The 13,894-nt window shown below is 50.9% G+C and overlaps 1 protein-coding gene across 3 annotated transcripts in view; it reads right to left on the bottom strand.

Annotated features, from left to right (window-relative positions):
- AFAP1 (actin filament associated protein 1) overlaps nt 1-13,894 on the bottom strand; it is a 147,602-nt gene that overhangs the window by 131,701 nt on the left and 2,007 nt on the right. The window contains exon 2 of one of the 3 annotated variants that reach the window (XM_023253428.2): nt 4,535-4,649. The exons of the other annotated variants lie outside the window; for them this stretch is intronic. Coding sequence (XP_023109196.2) covers nt 4,535-4,611 — 77 coding nt within the window. The 5' untranslated portion in view covers nt 4,612-4,649. The remainder of the gene's footprint in view (nt 1-4,534; nt 4,650-13,894) is intronic. 3 annotated transcript variants of the gene reach the window in all.

A 13,894-nucleotide genomic window follows, 5' to 3' on the forward strand; every position in this document is an offset into this window, starting at 1 on the left:
GGCTTCACCACGTGAATCTGGGGGCCCGTTACAACACCCTTTCGATCATGTGGAAACAGCAAATGAAAAGGAAAAAAGGTAAATTATATGTAAATAAGTTAGTATTGTTTACATTGATGATAACCATAAAGGCCAATTTAAAATTTCTGTGATAAGGGGCGCCTCGGTGGCTCAGTCGGCTGAGCGTCCGACTTCAGCTCAGTGTCATGATCTCGCGGTTTGTGGGTTTGAGCCCCGCGTCAGACTCTGTGCTGACAGCTCAGAGCCTGGAACCCACTTTGGATTCTGTGTCTCCCTCTCTCTCTGCCCCACCCCTCCCCACCCCCCACTCATGCTCTGTGTCTCTCAATAATAAATAAGCATTAAAAAATTATAAAATTTCTGTGATAAAAAGAACGAGAAGCAGAGATAAATGAAAATCAGTTATAAAACGATTTCATTTCGGCGGGGGGTAGGGGGCGGTGCCTGGGTGGCTCAGTAGGTTAAGCGTCCAACTCTTGACCTCAGCTCAGGTCATAATCTCTCGGCTGTGAGATCAAGCCCTGTCCTGTACCAAGCTCTGTGCTAAACGTGGAGCCTGCTTAGGATTCCCTCTCTCGCTCTCTCTCTGCCCCTCCCCTGCTCGCACTCTCACCGTCTCTCAAAATGAATGAAGAAGGGGCGTCTGGGTGGCTCAGTCGGTTGAGCGGCCGACTTTGGCTCAGGTCATGATCTCACGGTCCGTGAGTTCGAGCCCCACGTCGGGCTCTGGGCTGACGGCTCAGAGCCTGGAGCCTGCTTCGGATTCTGTGTCTCCCTCTCTCTCTCTGACCCTCCCCCATTCATGCTCTGTCTCTCTCTGTCTCAAAAAAATAAACGTTAAAAACAAAATTAAAAACAAAATGAATGAAGAAACATTTAAAGGAAAACTATTTCACTGCAGATTGCACATTTAGCCTTCCCTCAGTCGCACCGTGGCAGGTACACAGACTTTTACTCCCGGCTTTACCACCAAAACCACGATAGCTTCTCCCCGCTTCCCAGTTTGCCAGTGCAGTCAGTGAGCTGACCCACAGTTCCGTACTTTAGTACCAACAAAGGTTAGAAAACTAAACTTCACTGGCCAGGAGGACAAGCTAAGACCAACGGTGAAGGGCACAAAAGATGACATCCGCAGGGATGTGGGTCCAGCACAAAATGGACAGTCACGAGCCAGCTGTGGACAAAGGCAGACTTTCATAACAATGAATGAAAAGTGTAGTGATACCAAGGGAATATTACTGAAGCCTCTTAAATCTCCGAGGTGATGGCCCCAGAGTGCACAGTCGCTCTGATTTAAATGTCTGTGTGAAAAACTTCCAGAGACCATACGATTTCTACAGAATTCCCAACACATCTGTCATTTCATATTGTTACCCTCAAGAGAAAGATGAGAGACTGAATCTACAAAAAGACAAGGGGCCAGACCACGTATACACACGACTCTGACCCACAGTCCAATGCAACCCGCCCAGGGAGCCGGCCCCTCACCCACAACAACCTACCCCCTGACCCACAGTGACCCACCCAGGAAACTAGTCCCTTACCCACAGTGACCTGCCCAGGAGCTGTAAGTCAGATCTGCAGGAAGTCAGATTGCTGTCTCTAATCACAGTCCAGGAACCCAAACAATGACCCCTGTGACCTTCGGCCAGAACTTGATCGATAACGGACAGCTTCCCTAATTTCTGTCCTGCTTCAGACTCAGGACCAACCCGAGAAAGCCACACCTGCTGCCCTGACCAGCCGCATGGACGCCCCCTTCCAGTGGGCCTCCCCAGCCTCCTGAGCAACCCCAGCCTCCCTGGCCTCCCCAGCCTCTCTGGCCTCCCCAGTCCCCATCGGGCCCACCCGAGCGCCCTTTCCTCCTCTGGGAAGCTCCCCCATTGCTCTGCCCGCCTCCAAACACAAGTGTGGGTGGCTGACCCCCTGCTCCAGCCAGCGCTGAATCAACAGCTTTTGCCTTTCTCGTGTTTGGTCTTCATCTGTTTCCACACAAAAAGGTCTAAAAGCAGGGGTTTTTCTCCAGGTGGGCACTCTGTAACTTAGAAGCCCGCTGCGGCATATCCCAGGTCTGCAGACATCGTCATATCCCCCCGGTCCTTGCCGCAAAGCCCCATGTGTTGGAGTTCTCAGTCGCTGCCGCACGGCCAGGGAACGACCAAGTGATAAGGAAAGTTCGAGGGCTTTGGGGGAAACCCCACAGTGCGTCAGCCTTTCATTTTTCCACTCACAACCGTGTGACCTTGAAAACCTCCCGATACCTCTACGCCTCTGTCTTCACGTTTAATACAACTAGTATTTACCGCTAGGCTTGTATCAAAGGGGACTCTGTATTCACAGTAGCTCACACTTACTCCCAGCTGTGGGCACCGTCGCCCCGGCCACCTCTCCCCAAGACAGAGCAGACGCCTCGGGACGAGGCTGATGACCCCGCGCCCCGGCCCCTTTCATTCAGCGACGTGCAGTGGCTTCCAGACTCACGGAGGGTCACCAAAGGACAGCAATTGTTTCCACTCTTCAACTTAGGCGTAGGTCCTTCCAACTCACACTCCCCGGCCCGTCACCAGGAAGTGATTTTCCCATGTCGGCCCTTACTTCCACTTTTAGCAACTCGGACGCGCCCCTAGTAACGCCTTCTCAACTCCTCTTCGGCACCAACAACAAAACTTTCATCGGCCACACCGTTCCGAGTGCCTTCCGTGCGGAGCTAGGACCCGGGCACTCGGCCGCACAGCCCCTCCTCCCGCAGCACCCACGCGCCGGCCCCGGTGGCCCCGGGCAGCCTCGGCGGCACGGCAACTCCCCTGGTCCCCGCCGCACCGGCCCAGGCGGCCCCGAGGGGGCCGGCACGTGGCTGCACAGCAGCGCTCCAAATCTCGCTGCCGACGGCAACACGCCCCAGGTCGCAGGCTCCCAGCCCTCACCGCTGCCACAAGGACCCAGGCTGGGTGACGCTCCTCACCCCTTCCCAGCGGAGGCGAGCCGTGACGACAGCCGGTAACGCCGATCGGTCCCATCCCGCCCAGCGCTCGCCGCACGCCTCGCCCACACCAAGCTCCTGGTGGTCGTCGCCCCGCGCCCCCGCTCCCCTTTCCAAGCAGGGGTGTTTCCACGTGGTCCGGGAGGCTCACAGAAGTCCCCGACGAGCCCCAGATTCCACACGACCAGTACCTGAGCGGCAGAGCCAGAAAGCCAGCCCGGGTCTGGGGGCCTGGGTCTCTGCCATCACCCCCACGGCTCTCCCCGAGCTCGACGGGCAGCTGACAGACTGCCAGCGTTCGGAGGCTTCAGAAGTGCCCTCCGCGGCGGGACGATGGAGGGTTCGGCGTCGAGGAGGCAGGGTGTGGATCAGCAAGAACCCTCTGGATCTGTGAGGCTGTCTCACCCAGAGGACGGACTAAGTGCCACGCGCGATGTTCTCCACGCACTGAACAGCAGCCCCTTCGTACTCCCCAAACACGGGCGCGGCTGGCATCGGGGCACAGGCGTGGGGACACTCGACTGGGCCTCGCCGGACAGGTGTCCAACGAGGAGGGAGGCACGGGCTCTTGTCTCCCGGCCCAGGCCGGCCCAATGGGCTGAACCTCGAAAACTCCAAACGCGGTCACGACGTCCGGAGGACTCCTTTGCCGTGATAACTTCCTCCCTGCACTAAGCACGCAGAGAACTCAGGGGAAGCCACCCAAGTGGGCCCGGCCGGCTGGAACCTTCGCAGAGCTGAGAGCCTCGGCTGCTCAGTGCCACTGCGGCAGTCCCACTCCTGCTCCGCGGCCCACCTCAGAACCGCGTCCTCTGCCCTCCCATCCGCCCCCCTGCAGCCCGAAGCATCTGGTTCCTGCCTCTGCCAGCATCTGCCGCGTGCCCCGCGCCACCGTAAGGGCCACCGGGCCTGGGATCCTCCCCACAGACAGGTGCCCTACCTGCCACACGGCTGAGGGAGGGACTTCAGGGAGCACGGACTCGGACGACCTGCCAGCACCACGAGGGGCGGGCGCCCTGCAGGTCAAAGGCAACAAGGGCCACTGGGCCTCCGGGCAGGAGTCGCCACGAGCGATTGAGCTGCGCCCTGGACAGCTCCATCGTGACAGTCCCTGGGCACACCAGTCAACTCGGTGCCAAGACACCAGAAAGTCCCAGCACATACAGAGGCCGTGCGGTGTGGCGGCCAAGAGCCCAGGCTTGGGCGTTAGCGTCCGAATCCCACCTCCCCTGTGATCTTGAGCGAGTTATTCAACGTCTCCTCACCTCTTGTTTTTAAACTGAGATACAACTGGGGCCCCGGGGTGGCTCAGTCGGTTGCGCTCCCAACTTCGGCTCAGGTCATGATCTCGCGGTCTGTGAGTTCGAGCCCCGCATCGGGCTGTGTGCTGACAGCTCGGAGTCTGGAGCCTGCTTCGGATTCTGTGTCTCCCTCTCTCTCCGCCCACCCTTGCTTGTGCTCTCTCTCTTTCAAAAATGAATTAACATAAAAAAAAATTTTAAACTGAGATACAACTGAGACATAACAGCGTACCGGTTGTAGGTGTACAACGTGAGGATTTGACGCACTGTGACGTGATCCCCATAAGCCGAGTTCACGTGAATCACCATTTGGAAAGCATTGCCAGCTTTTCTTCTCGTCACGAGAACTGAAAAAGAGGCGACACAGCGCTGACAACTGCAGTCCCCAGGAGTCTCATCTCATGTCACCTGCAAGATTTGGACATGCCGACCCCGCGGAGTGGCCGCAGAGATGAAGCGAGAGGCAGGTGCGTGGGACCCGGAAAGCACTCAACCAACCGAGGCGGTCGTGAGGGTGGAGGGGACACAGAACTCCAGAATCCGGAAGTTCTAACATGAATACTACAGTCTCCTTTTCCACCCCATCATCTGCCTCATCATAAAGATACGGCACGTCTGAGCTTCTCAGCGGGTCCCACAGACCGAATGCTGGGGTTCCCTCAAAATTCCCACGTTGAAACTGAACCCCCAAATGAATGGTCTTAGGAGGCAGGGCTTTGGGGAGGCAGTCGGGTCATGAGGGTGGACCCCCCTGAGTGGGATCAGTGCCCTCACAGAGGGGACCCAGAGAGCCCCAGCGCCCTTCCACCACAGGAACACACGGCAAGAGGACACCCTCTGGAAGCCAGGAAGCGGGCCCTCGCTGGACACTGAATCTGCCAGCACACTGATCTTGGACTTCTAGCCTGCACAGCTCCAGAAATCGATTTCCGTTGTTTGCCAGCCACCCGGTCTCCAGTATTCTGCTACAGCAGCCTGAACAGACTGACACAGAGGGCCACTCTTCAAGAACCGGAAAATCCAGGGGCGCCTGGGTGGCTCAGTCGGTTAAGCGTCCGACTTCGGCTCAGGTCGTGATCTCGCGGTCTGTGAGTTCGAGCCCCGCGTCGGGCTCTGTGCCGACAGCTCAGAGCCTGGAGCCTGTTTCGGATTCTGTGTCTCCCTCTCTCTGACCCTCCCCCGTTCATGCTCTGTCTCTCTCTGTCTCAAAAATAAATAAACGTTAAAAAAAAAAATTAAAAAAAAAAAAAAAAAGAACCGGAAAATCCAAATAACCCATCTGGAGAAAAACATCAAGTGACGTATGACCTCCTAACACACAAATCTGAGTTCATCGGGAAGAGGGGATGTTAACGAGAAAATACCAAGCCACGTGTCCTCAAGATTCATCCTGGTTGTCACCGTCACATTCGTTTCCACAGACCAGAACTGAGAACTCCTTGCTGTAAATGTTCCAGAAATCCTTTACTGTTCAAGAGTCATTCCAAATACAGGATTCCAGAACAATCTTCGAATGCATTCCCCTTTTCTCTTTGGATATCTGTTACACGTGTCTTCATCAAACACCCACGAGGAGGCCTGTGTCCTGCTCCCAAGAAGCCATTTCTGTGCACCGCTCCTGCCAGAACGTTCCACACGGGCTGACGGCCCCAAACCTAACTCCACTCACCGTGGCTAAAAATACCCTAGTTTTTGTGGCACCATTACCTAGTGTCCAGCACAAGAACCCATCACTATTACCCCGTCTTTTTGCCTTTTCTTAATATTTTTTACGATTAAAAACTGACCCCCAAAGGAGCTTTCCTCAGTGCTATCTGCCTCCAGTGGCACCGCATGCCACACGCACGGGCGCGATCGACTAGCATGCACCTGTTCAAGCAAAAGGTGACAAGGATTTCCAAACTCTGAACTCACTGACGCAGCAGCACACAGACCTGAGCGGACAACACGAGGTTTACAAAGCGAGGGCACAACTTAGCTATGACACAGGCAGGGAAGAAACACGTTGGAAGAGGGTGTTTGAAAACATACAAAAGCTATGTTCTAACACCTCCAAGGATTGAAAGGTCACTTCTTTTCCATATTGGAAAACGGATAATGAGTGGAAAGGTAATTCTTGAAACTACTATCCAATATTTCAGGCTGTGTTAGATAATCCAACTGAGAAGCCATTTGTTTTTTTTTTAACATTTATTTATTTTTGAGACAGAGAGAGACAGGGCATGAACAGGGGAGGGTCAGAGAAAGAGGGAGACACAGAATCCGAAACAGGCTCCAGGCTCCAAGCTGTCAGCACAGAGCCCGACGTGGGGCTCAAACCCACGGACCGCGAGATCATGACCTGAGCCGAAGTCGGACGCTTAACCGACTCAGCCACCCAGGCGCCCCGAGAAGCCATTTAAAAATAAACCTTTTCAGGGTGCCTGGGTGGGTCAGTCGGTTGAACGTCCGACTTGGGCTCAGGTTCATTGAGTTCGAGCCCCGCGTCGGGCTCTGTGCTGACAGCTCAGAGCCTGGAGCCTGCTTCGGATTCTCTCTCTCTCTCTGCCCTTATCCCACTAATGCTCTCTCTCTCTCAAAAATAAATAAACATTGGGGCGCCTGGGTGGCGCAGTCGGTTAAGCGTCCGACTTCAGCCAGGTCACGATCTCGCGGTCCGGGAGTTCGAGCCCCGTGTCGGGCTCTGGGCTGATGGCTCAGAGCCTGGAGCCTGTTTCCGATTCTGTGTCTCCCTCTCTCTCTGCCCCTCCCCCGTTCATGCTCTGTCTCTCTCTGTCCCAAAAATAAATAAATGTTGAAAAAAAAAATTTAAAAAAAAATAAATAAACATTAAAAAACAGGTTTTTTAAAATAAACCTTTCCTCCAGGATGAGGAGCACAATAAAACCACATCTGACCACATCCTTGAAACAAGAAAGGATGGGACTTTAAAAAATATATATAGGGGCACCTGACAGCTCAGTCAGTTAAGTGTCTAACCCCTGATTTCAGCTCAGGTCATCAACTCACAGTTTCATGGGCTCAAGCCCTGGGTTGGGGTTTTCACCGACAGCATAGAGCCTGCTCAGGATTCTCTCTCCTCCCTCTTTCTGACCCTCCTCTCTCTCTCTCTCTCTCTCTGTCTCTCTAAATAAATAAAATATTTTTTTTCAGGAATTACAAAGGAGTTCTTAAAATTTTTTAAAATTGTAACAATGAAAAATTCATAGAAGAGTTTAGAGAAAATGTTTGAGAAATCTTCCAAAAAAGGAAAACAAAAGACAAAGAAAGTGAAGAAACAGAAGAACGCAGACCTATAGAGGAGTTCAATGCTCAGAATAAAGGACAGGCGTCCACGGATGGGACAGACTCACCAAGTGTCCGACACAAGGAACAAAAACAAGACCCACATCATGGCATTACCATCACAAAATTTCTAAACACCTGGAAGAACAAAGGCCTAAAAGATCATGCAGAAGAAAACGCGAGTCACATGCAAAGGAAAGGCTTTGGACACACTGACCATCACATTGGAGGCTGGATCTGAGCACTATCTTCAAAATTCTGCAGGAAAATGCTTTCTAGCCCAGAACTCTATACTCAAATGACCAATAACATGGAAAGGAAAATATAACAAGGAGAAGAAAATATTCCAACATTATATAAGATCTCAACTCTCTACGTACGTACGTACGTATGTATGTATGTATGTATATTTTTTGACAGCTACTGGTGGATATGCGAAACCAAAGTAAGTGACAAAACTTAAAAAGGAGGGATCCTGATCCCAGAGAGTGAAAGGAGCTCTCTCTCAGGGTGACAGGGAAGGTCTAAGGGGACAGTGGCAGCAGGCCTAGCAAGCAACCACTGGAGAGGAAAGGCAGCAGGATGAGAGGTTCAGAAGAGTTATCCTAAGAAAAGGATAAAATGGATGATTCCCCGGTGCCTGTGGATGTACTGAGAGGAGATTTACACTGCCGGGGTGAGGGGTGAATAAAGCACAGATACAAAAAAAAACTAAGCAAAGCAAACTCTAGGAAAAAGAAAGGAAATGCAATCAAAACAGACTAAACATCTCAGCTGTGAGTAACGTTTCCACAGTTGTAATAAGTGCTGCTGAATACTTCAGCAGAACCTTTGACATAATCGCACAGGGAGCACAGGGCGGAAAGAGGTGGCAGTGGGAGGAAGGGGTGGGATAAGTGACCCAAATTGGCTTCTAAGTAGTAGGATGTTCCACACACGCACAATCTGGAAGAAAGAGCTGAAGCATTAAAATGATGGCCTCTGAGGAACAGGAATCAGGGTGGAGAAGGGTGGAGTAGGTGATGGCTGTGTTTTTGTTCTAAGTCTCGCAGAACTTTTGACTCTTAAAACTATGAGCCTGTATAACTTTGGTCAAAATGAGTATTACATTTTTAAACAAAATCTGATACTCAATATCACATTGAGCGATATGTTCTTCAACGGTCTGGAACCCAACCCCTTTGAATGGCAAACTGGAACTCCTCTCCCCGCTAAACACGCACGGGAAGCACAGACACACAAAATGTTTGCCCAGGATTACAGGCTGTTCCTGAATTCCTGAAGGCCAGCCTAAAAGCCTTAGGATTCTAGATTCTTCTTTCTTACAGGCAGCTTATTTCAAATCAGAGCTTGTCACTTATCGTAAAAGAAAAAACATCCTTATGAAACAATCATTAAAAACACCTCCGCGATCAAATGCGGTCATGCTCGTTTGAGTACGTGGTGGTGACTGTCACAGTTGTTTCCCTGACCACAGAAGGCACCTCATTCCCAACTATCAATCCAAGTGCAAACGTTGTTTATTGGGTTTTGCCTCAGCCGTGAAACAGACTCTTAAACTCAGGAATGTGACTCCCTGTTGGGTTGACTCAGCTGTTTCCATTCTAGAAATGGATGTGGATTCATGCACTCTACCCCATGGGGTCAGTCCTTCCTGTAAACCTTGAAAAGACAAGGTCCCAAATGCCCCACGTGAGTGGTTTTTCTTTTCTTTTTTCTTTTTTTATTATTTGAATCCAAGACAGTTAAAATAGAGCATAATACTGATTGCAGGAATAGAATTTAGGGATTCATCATTTACATATAACACCCAGTGCTCATCCCAACAAGTACCTTTTTTTTTTAAGCTTATTTATTTACTGTGAGAGAGAGAGACAGCCCAAGTGGGGCAGGGGCAGAGAGACAGAGAGAGAGAGAGAGAGAGAGAGAGAGAGAAAGAGAGAATCCCAAGCAGGCTCCGCACTGTCACCACAGAGACCTACAAAGGGCTCAAACCCACGAAACCATGAAATCATGACTTGAGCTGAAACCAAGAGTCAGATGCTTAAACAACTGAGCCATAGAGGCACCCCATGGGTGGTTTTTCTAATAGAGGAATTACTCTAATGACTTCTTGGCAAAACTTCTCTAATTAGAGCGGACCACTTCAATACTCCAAAGCAAAAAAGTTTCTTGGCTTTTGACTGACCTGTCTCTCATGCAAAAAACCCCACCCCCAGCACAACAGCGAGTCAGAAGAATTGTCCTGTCATATACTAGGAATCTTAACAGCCCTGCCAATTTGCTTAAAATTCTGGTGCCTTAGTTAACTTATGTATTAACTAGGATAACAACAACTTGATCAGATGTTGTCATAATTAGATCAGCTACTTGTGGGAGGCAGAGTAATGGCCCCCAAAGACGCCCATGACCCAATCTCTGGAACGTGACTAGATCGCATTACATGGCAAAGGGACTTTGCTACAGGCCTTAGATGGGGAGGTTATCCTGGGTTACCTAGGTGGGCCCCATCTAATCACATGGACCCTTAAAAGCAGAAAACTTTCTCCAGGCAGGAGAAGAGATATGGCAGAGTTGCGGCAGGCTTCAGTGGTCCTTACTGGTTCTGGGCTCAGGGGTTTGTGTGCAAGGACCAGAAAGAAGAGGCCTCTAGGAGCCGTGGGCGGCCCTCCGGCCGACAGCCAGATAGGAAACGGGGGCCTCAGTCCAACAGGAACTACATTCGGCCGATAATCGGAATGAGCTTGGAAGCAATTCTCCCCCAGATTCTCCAGGAAGGAACACAGTCCTGCCAATGCCTTGTTTTTTGTCCGGTGAAGCCAGAGGCAGACTTTCAACCTACAGAACAATGACGTAACAAATTCGTGTAGTTTGAAGCCACTAACGTTGTGGCAATTTGTTACAGCAGCCGCAGGAGACCCATACGGTGGTCGATGCGAGAATACCCGGCAGAGTGTGGGTCACGCCGTTGACATATTCAACAAGAGTACACGGATTTGAATCAACAGGCAAATCAACAGGCAAGGATGGCCGTCCAACACAACACATTACGGACCTGTTCTGATACATGCAGATTTGGGGAATTACAAACTGCCCGGAACATTCTGCAGATTTCAGGTTTGGGGTAATTCACTGCCCTTCAACTTAGAAACATCCCAATGCCTGCCTTGCCCGATAAACTCTAAGCGCCACGCAGGAGAATAAATGCTGGACTGCGTGCACCAACCCGGTCCCCAAACTCTCCTGCATACCTATGGCGGCACTTAACTGCACCGCCCTGAAATGGCACCCAGGTCTGCTTCTCCCACTGGACTGTGGAGCCCCAGCTCTTCCCAGAGAAGTCACCGCACCGCGCCCCAGCTTGTATTTGCACATTGACCGCAGTACTCGGGCATGTCACAGATAATCTGTACAAACGTCTGCTGAGCTATGTGACCGTTACACTGTCATAAAAAGTGGGTTCTTTGAGGACCGGTGCTGTGCTTTATTAGCCTCCGTATTCCTCCCACTGCCATGCCTGGGAGCTCAGAGGCACAGAGTGGTTGGTGGAGAGGAAGAAAAGGCAGGGGGAGAACAAGAGAAACTGGGAGGTACTGCAGTTTCCCGGGCAGCCTGGCCGATGGAGAGGGAGGCCCGAGAAAAACTAGGTGCTGAAATCAGGCTTGTACTGATGCCCGCTGCTCTCTCATGTGAACGGCAGGAATGCCTGGCTGCCCTTGACCTCAGACTGCCTATCGCCTTTTCTCACCTCGACAGGTCGCTCAGAGGTACTGAAACCTCAAGAAAGTATGCTTCGTTAAAGGAGCACCCACGGGATGGCACAAAACTGAAGACACTGTTAAGGGCTCGGTTCCACGCCTCCAGGAGCCTTGCTTAAGGAAAACGGGGGCAACTGCACGCGGTGCTTCCCCACAATGCTGAAGTGTCCAACAACAATGCCAATTACAGACTAAAAACAATCCTGGATGAAGTTGCCCGATACACTCACATAAGGGCTCATATGTACGTCTGAAAAACTTGGATTTGTTAAATTCGTAATCAAGCCTTTTTTTTTTTTTAATCTTTGGCAACCAAATATCTTACAACTTACAACTTCCGCCACATTCCTGATTTCGTTTCATCCTCAGAACAATCTCTTGAGCGACATCGAAGAAGCAACCTAACGGCTAACTCCATTTCACCGCTGAGGGAGCTGAAGTCCCCGGGAAGCACTCGAACGTCACGAAAGCCTCACCGGGAGCACGTCTCTTGTTGACGTACCCCGTCCAAAAGATCCCAAGTGAGTGACCTTCGGTGCGTCACCTGGATTTACATCTTGCCAACATCCAAAAGGATCTCGAGGAGGCTTAATCACAGGCACGTGCACGGTAAGGACTTTAAAGTGGAAAAGAGAGAAGAAAATCCATTTGGTGGGTGACACGGGGCGTGGGGTGGAGGGTAGGCCTGAAGACCAAAGGCTGACTTTGAGCCAAGTGATAGGCAAAAGAAAAAGGTGATTTACAGAACATCATAATCATAAAAAAAGGAAGCACCATCAGGGTTTTAAAGCAGGATGAATGAGACCTTGGGTGGGGGCCCCTGGGGGAGGGGGAGGGGTCCTCTCTTCCCTCAGTAAAGAGCAAGAGAGGACAGCTTTGAAATGCAGAGTCCAAACTCCATCCCCGGGCATGCCATTCCCGAGAGGCTCCTTTCCTTTGGGTCCATATACGAACCCAGCCAGCTACACGCAAAATAAATGGTCTTCTCGAAGCAAAACGAGCATTAACCAGTTAGCTTTCAGTGAGGACGTGACTGCATCCTAAGAAAACCACAGAGAAGATCCCGCGGAGTTTCTGAAGGCCCCTCCTAAAATGCAATCGCTAACAAAACAAACCACATGCCGCACGTAACAAAGTACATTTTTTTTTTTAATTAAGCCTGCAAACCGAAAAAAGGAACCAAACTCCTACTGCGCGAAGTGAAAAATCTTAATTCAGCGGCACCGCAACCACACAGCTATCCCCTATTTTTAAGCCCTGAATCGTCCACACAAGAATAGCAGAGAAAACTGTGTATCCTTTCTACAGACAAGTGGCTTTCAGTGAATCAAGCACACCAAATTCCCATTTTACCGAACAGATACATTGGAGAGGAGATTAACAGCTGAAAGGGTTAATTACCGTATTCCTTAGAACTGGAGCTTCCTTACAGGCCATTTAACGTAGGATGTGATTTCTTGCAAGTACCCATTTTACACTGTGCTTTGCGCCTTTTCCTGAAGTCACATACACCTACTCAGGGCACTCCCAAATTCCACGTATTTCCGACTCCCCAAATTAACATCTCTGCTAGAGACGGGACACACGGAAGCCTTCACCCGGCACTCAAACGATCGACTGAATGCTCCAGACACGAGTTCTGCACCCAACCTCATTAAGGAAAACATCAAATCAATCGGATACGGTGAAGATGTTGCAAGGACAGCATAGTTACGAAGAAAGATCAAAACGGTGCTTAAGCTTCCATCATAGACTCTGGTCCTCAAATCTGAGATAAAGTATACACCCATGTGACTAAACCCTCCGAAGAAAAAGAAAATAAAAGAACTTCCACTTTGGATCCTACGCCTTCAAAGACCTCCGCTTTTTACACACTCCTGCTAAGAGAACGTTCCTCTGCTCTATTCTGTTGAGATAATTTAAAAAATTAGGGCTGAGAAGTTTCTTCCCTCGATTAAGACTCTCAGAGGGGAAGAACGTGATGCCCAGAGGGGTGGCTTTGCAGGAACAAACAGGATCCACTCTGGAGCCAGAATTAGAAGGCATAAATGCCAACCCAGTACCCTGTAGGCACGGCGCGACAAACACCAGGAAGAAACAGCGAACCCTTTGGAGAGCTGACCTGTGGAACCATGGTATAGAAACGAAGCTCCCTCGTTTAAAGAACACGTCTTCTCAGCTCCGCGCACACACGGTGCCCACCTCTACCGGAGCATCGGGCGGGCTCTCCCACGGCTCACCACTCTGTCCCTGAGGACCACAGAGGGCAGGACAGAGATTTCAGGGAAGGTTTCGGACAGGAGATGCTGCTGAAAGTGGCAGGTAAGAAGGGGTAGGCGGGGTCAGAACTACAGCAGCTACAGGTGGGGGGGGGGGGGTTGGGAAGAGTGGAACACAGACAAGGGTCTGCACCTTCTGGGTTTTACAAAAGCAACAGCTGCCTTTTCAGCACAATTTCGTCCAGTGCTGCTATTTACACGCTATCTTGTCCACAAAGCATTTCAGTTCGGCCATTAGAACTACTTCTGCCTGCACCTCAGTCTTCTGTC

The sequence above is a fragment of the Felis catus genome, chromosome B1 (genome assembly GCF_018350175.1).
Source record: "Felis catus isolate Fca126 chromosome B1, F.catus_Fca126_mat1.0, whole genome shotgun sequence".
In the NCBI taxonomy this organism is placed as follows: Eukaryota; Metazoa; Chordata; class Mammalia; order Carnivora; family Felidae; genus Felis; species Felis catus.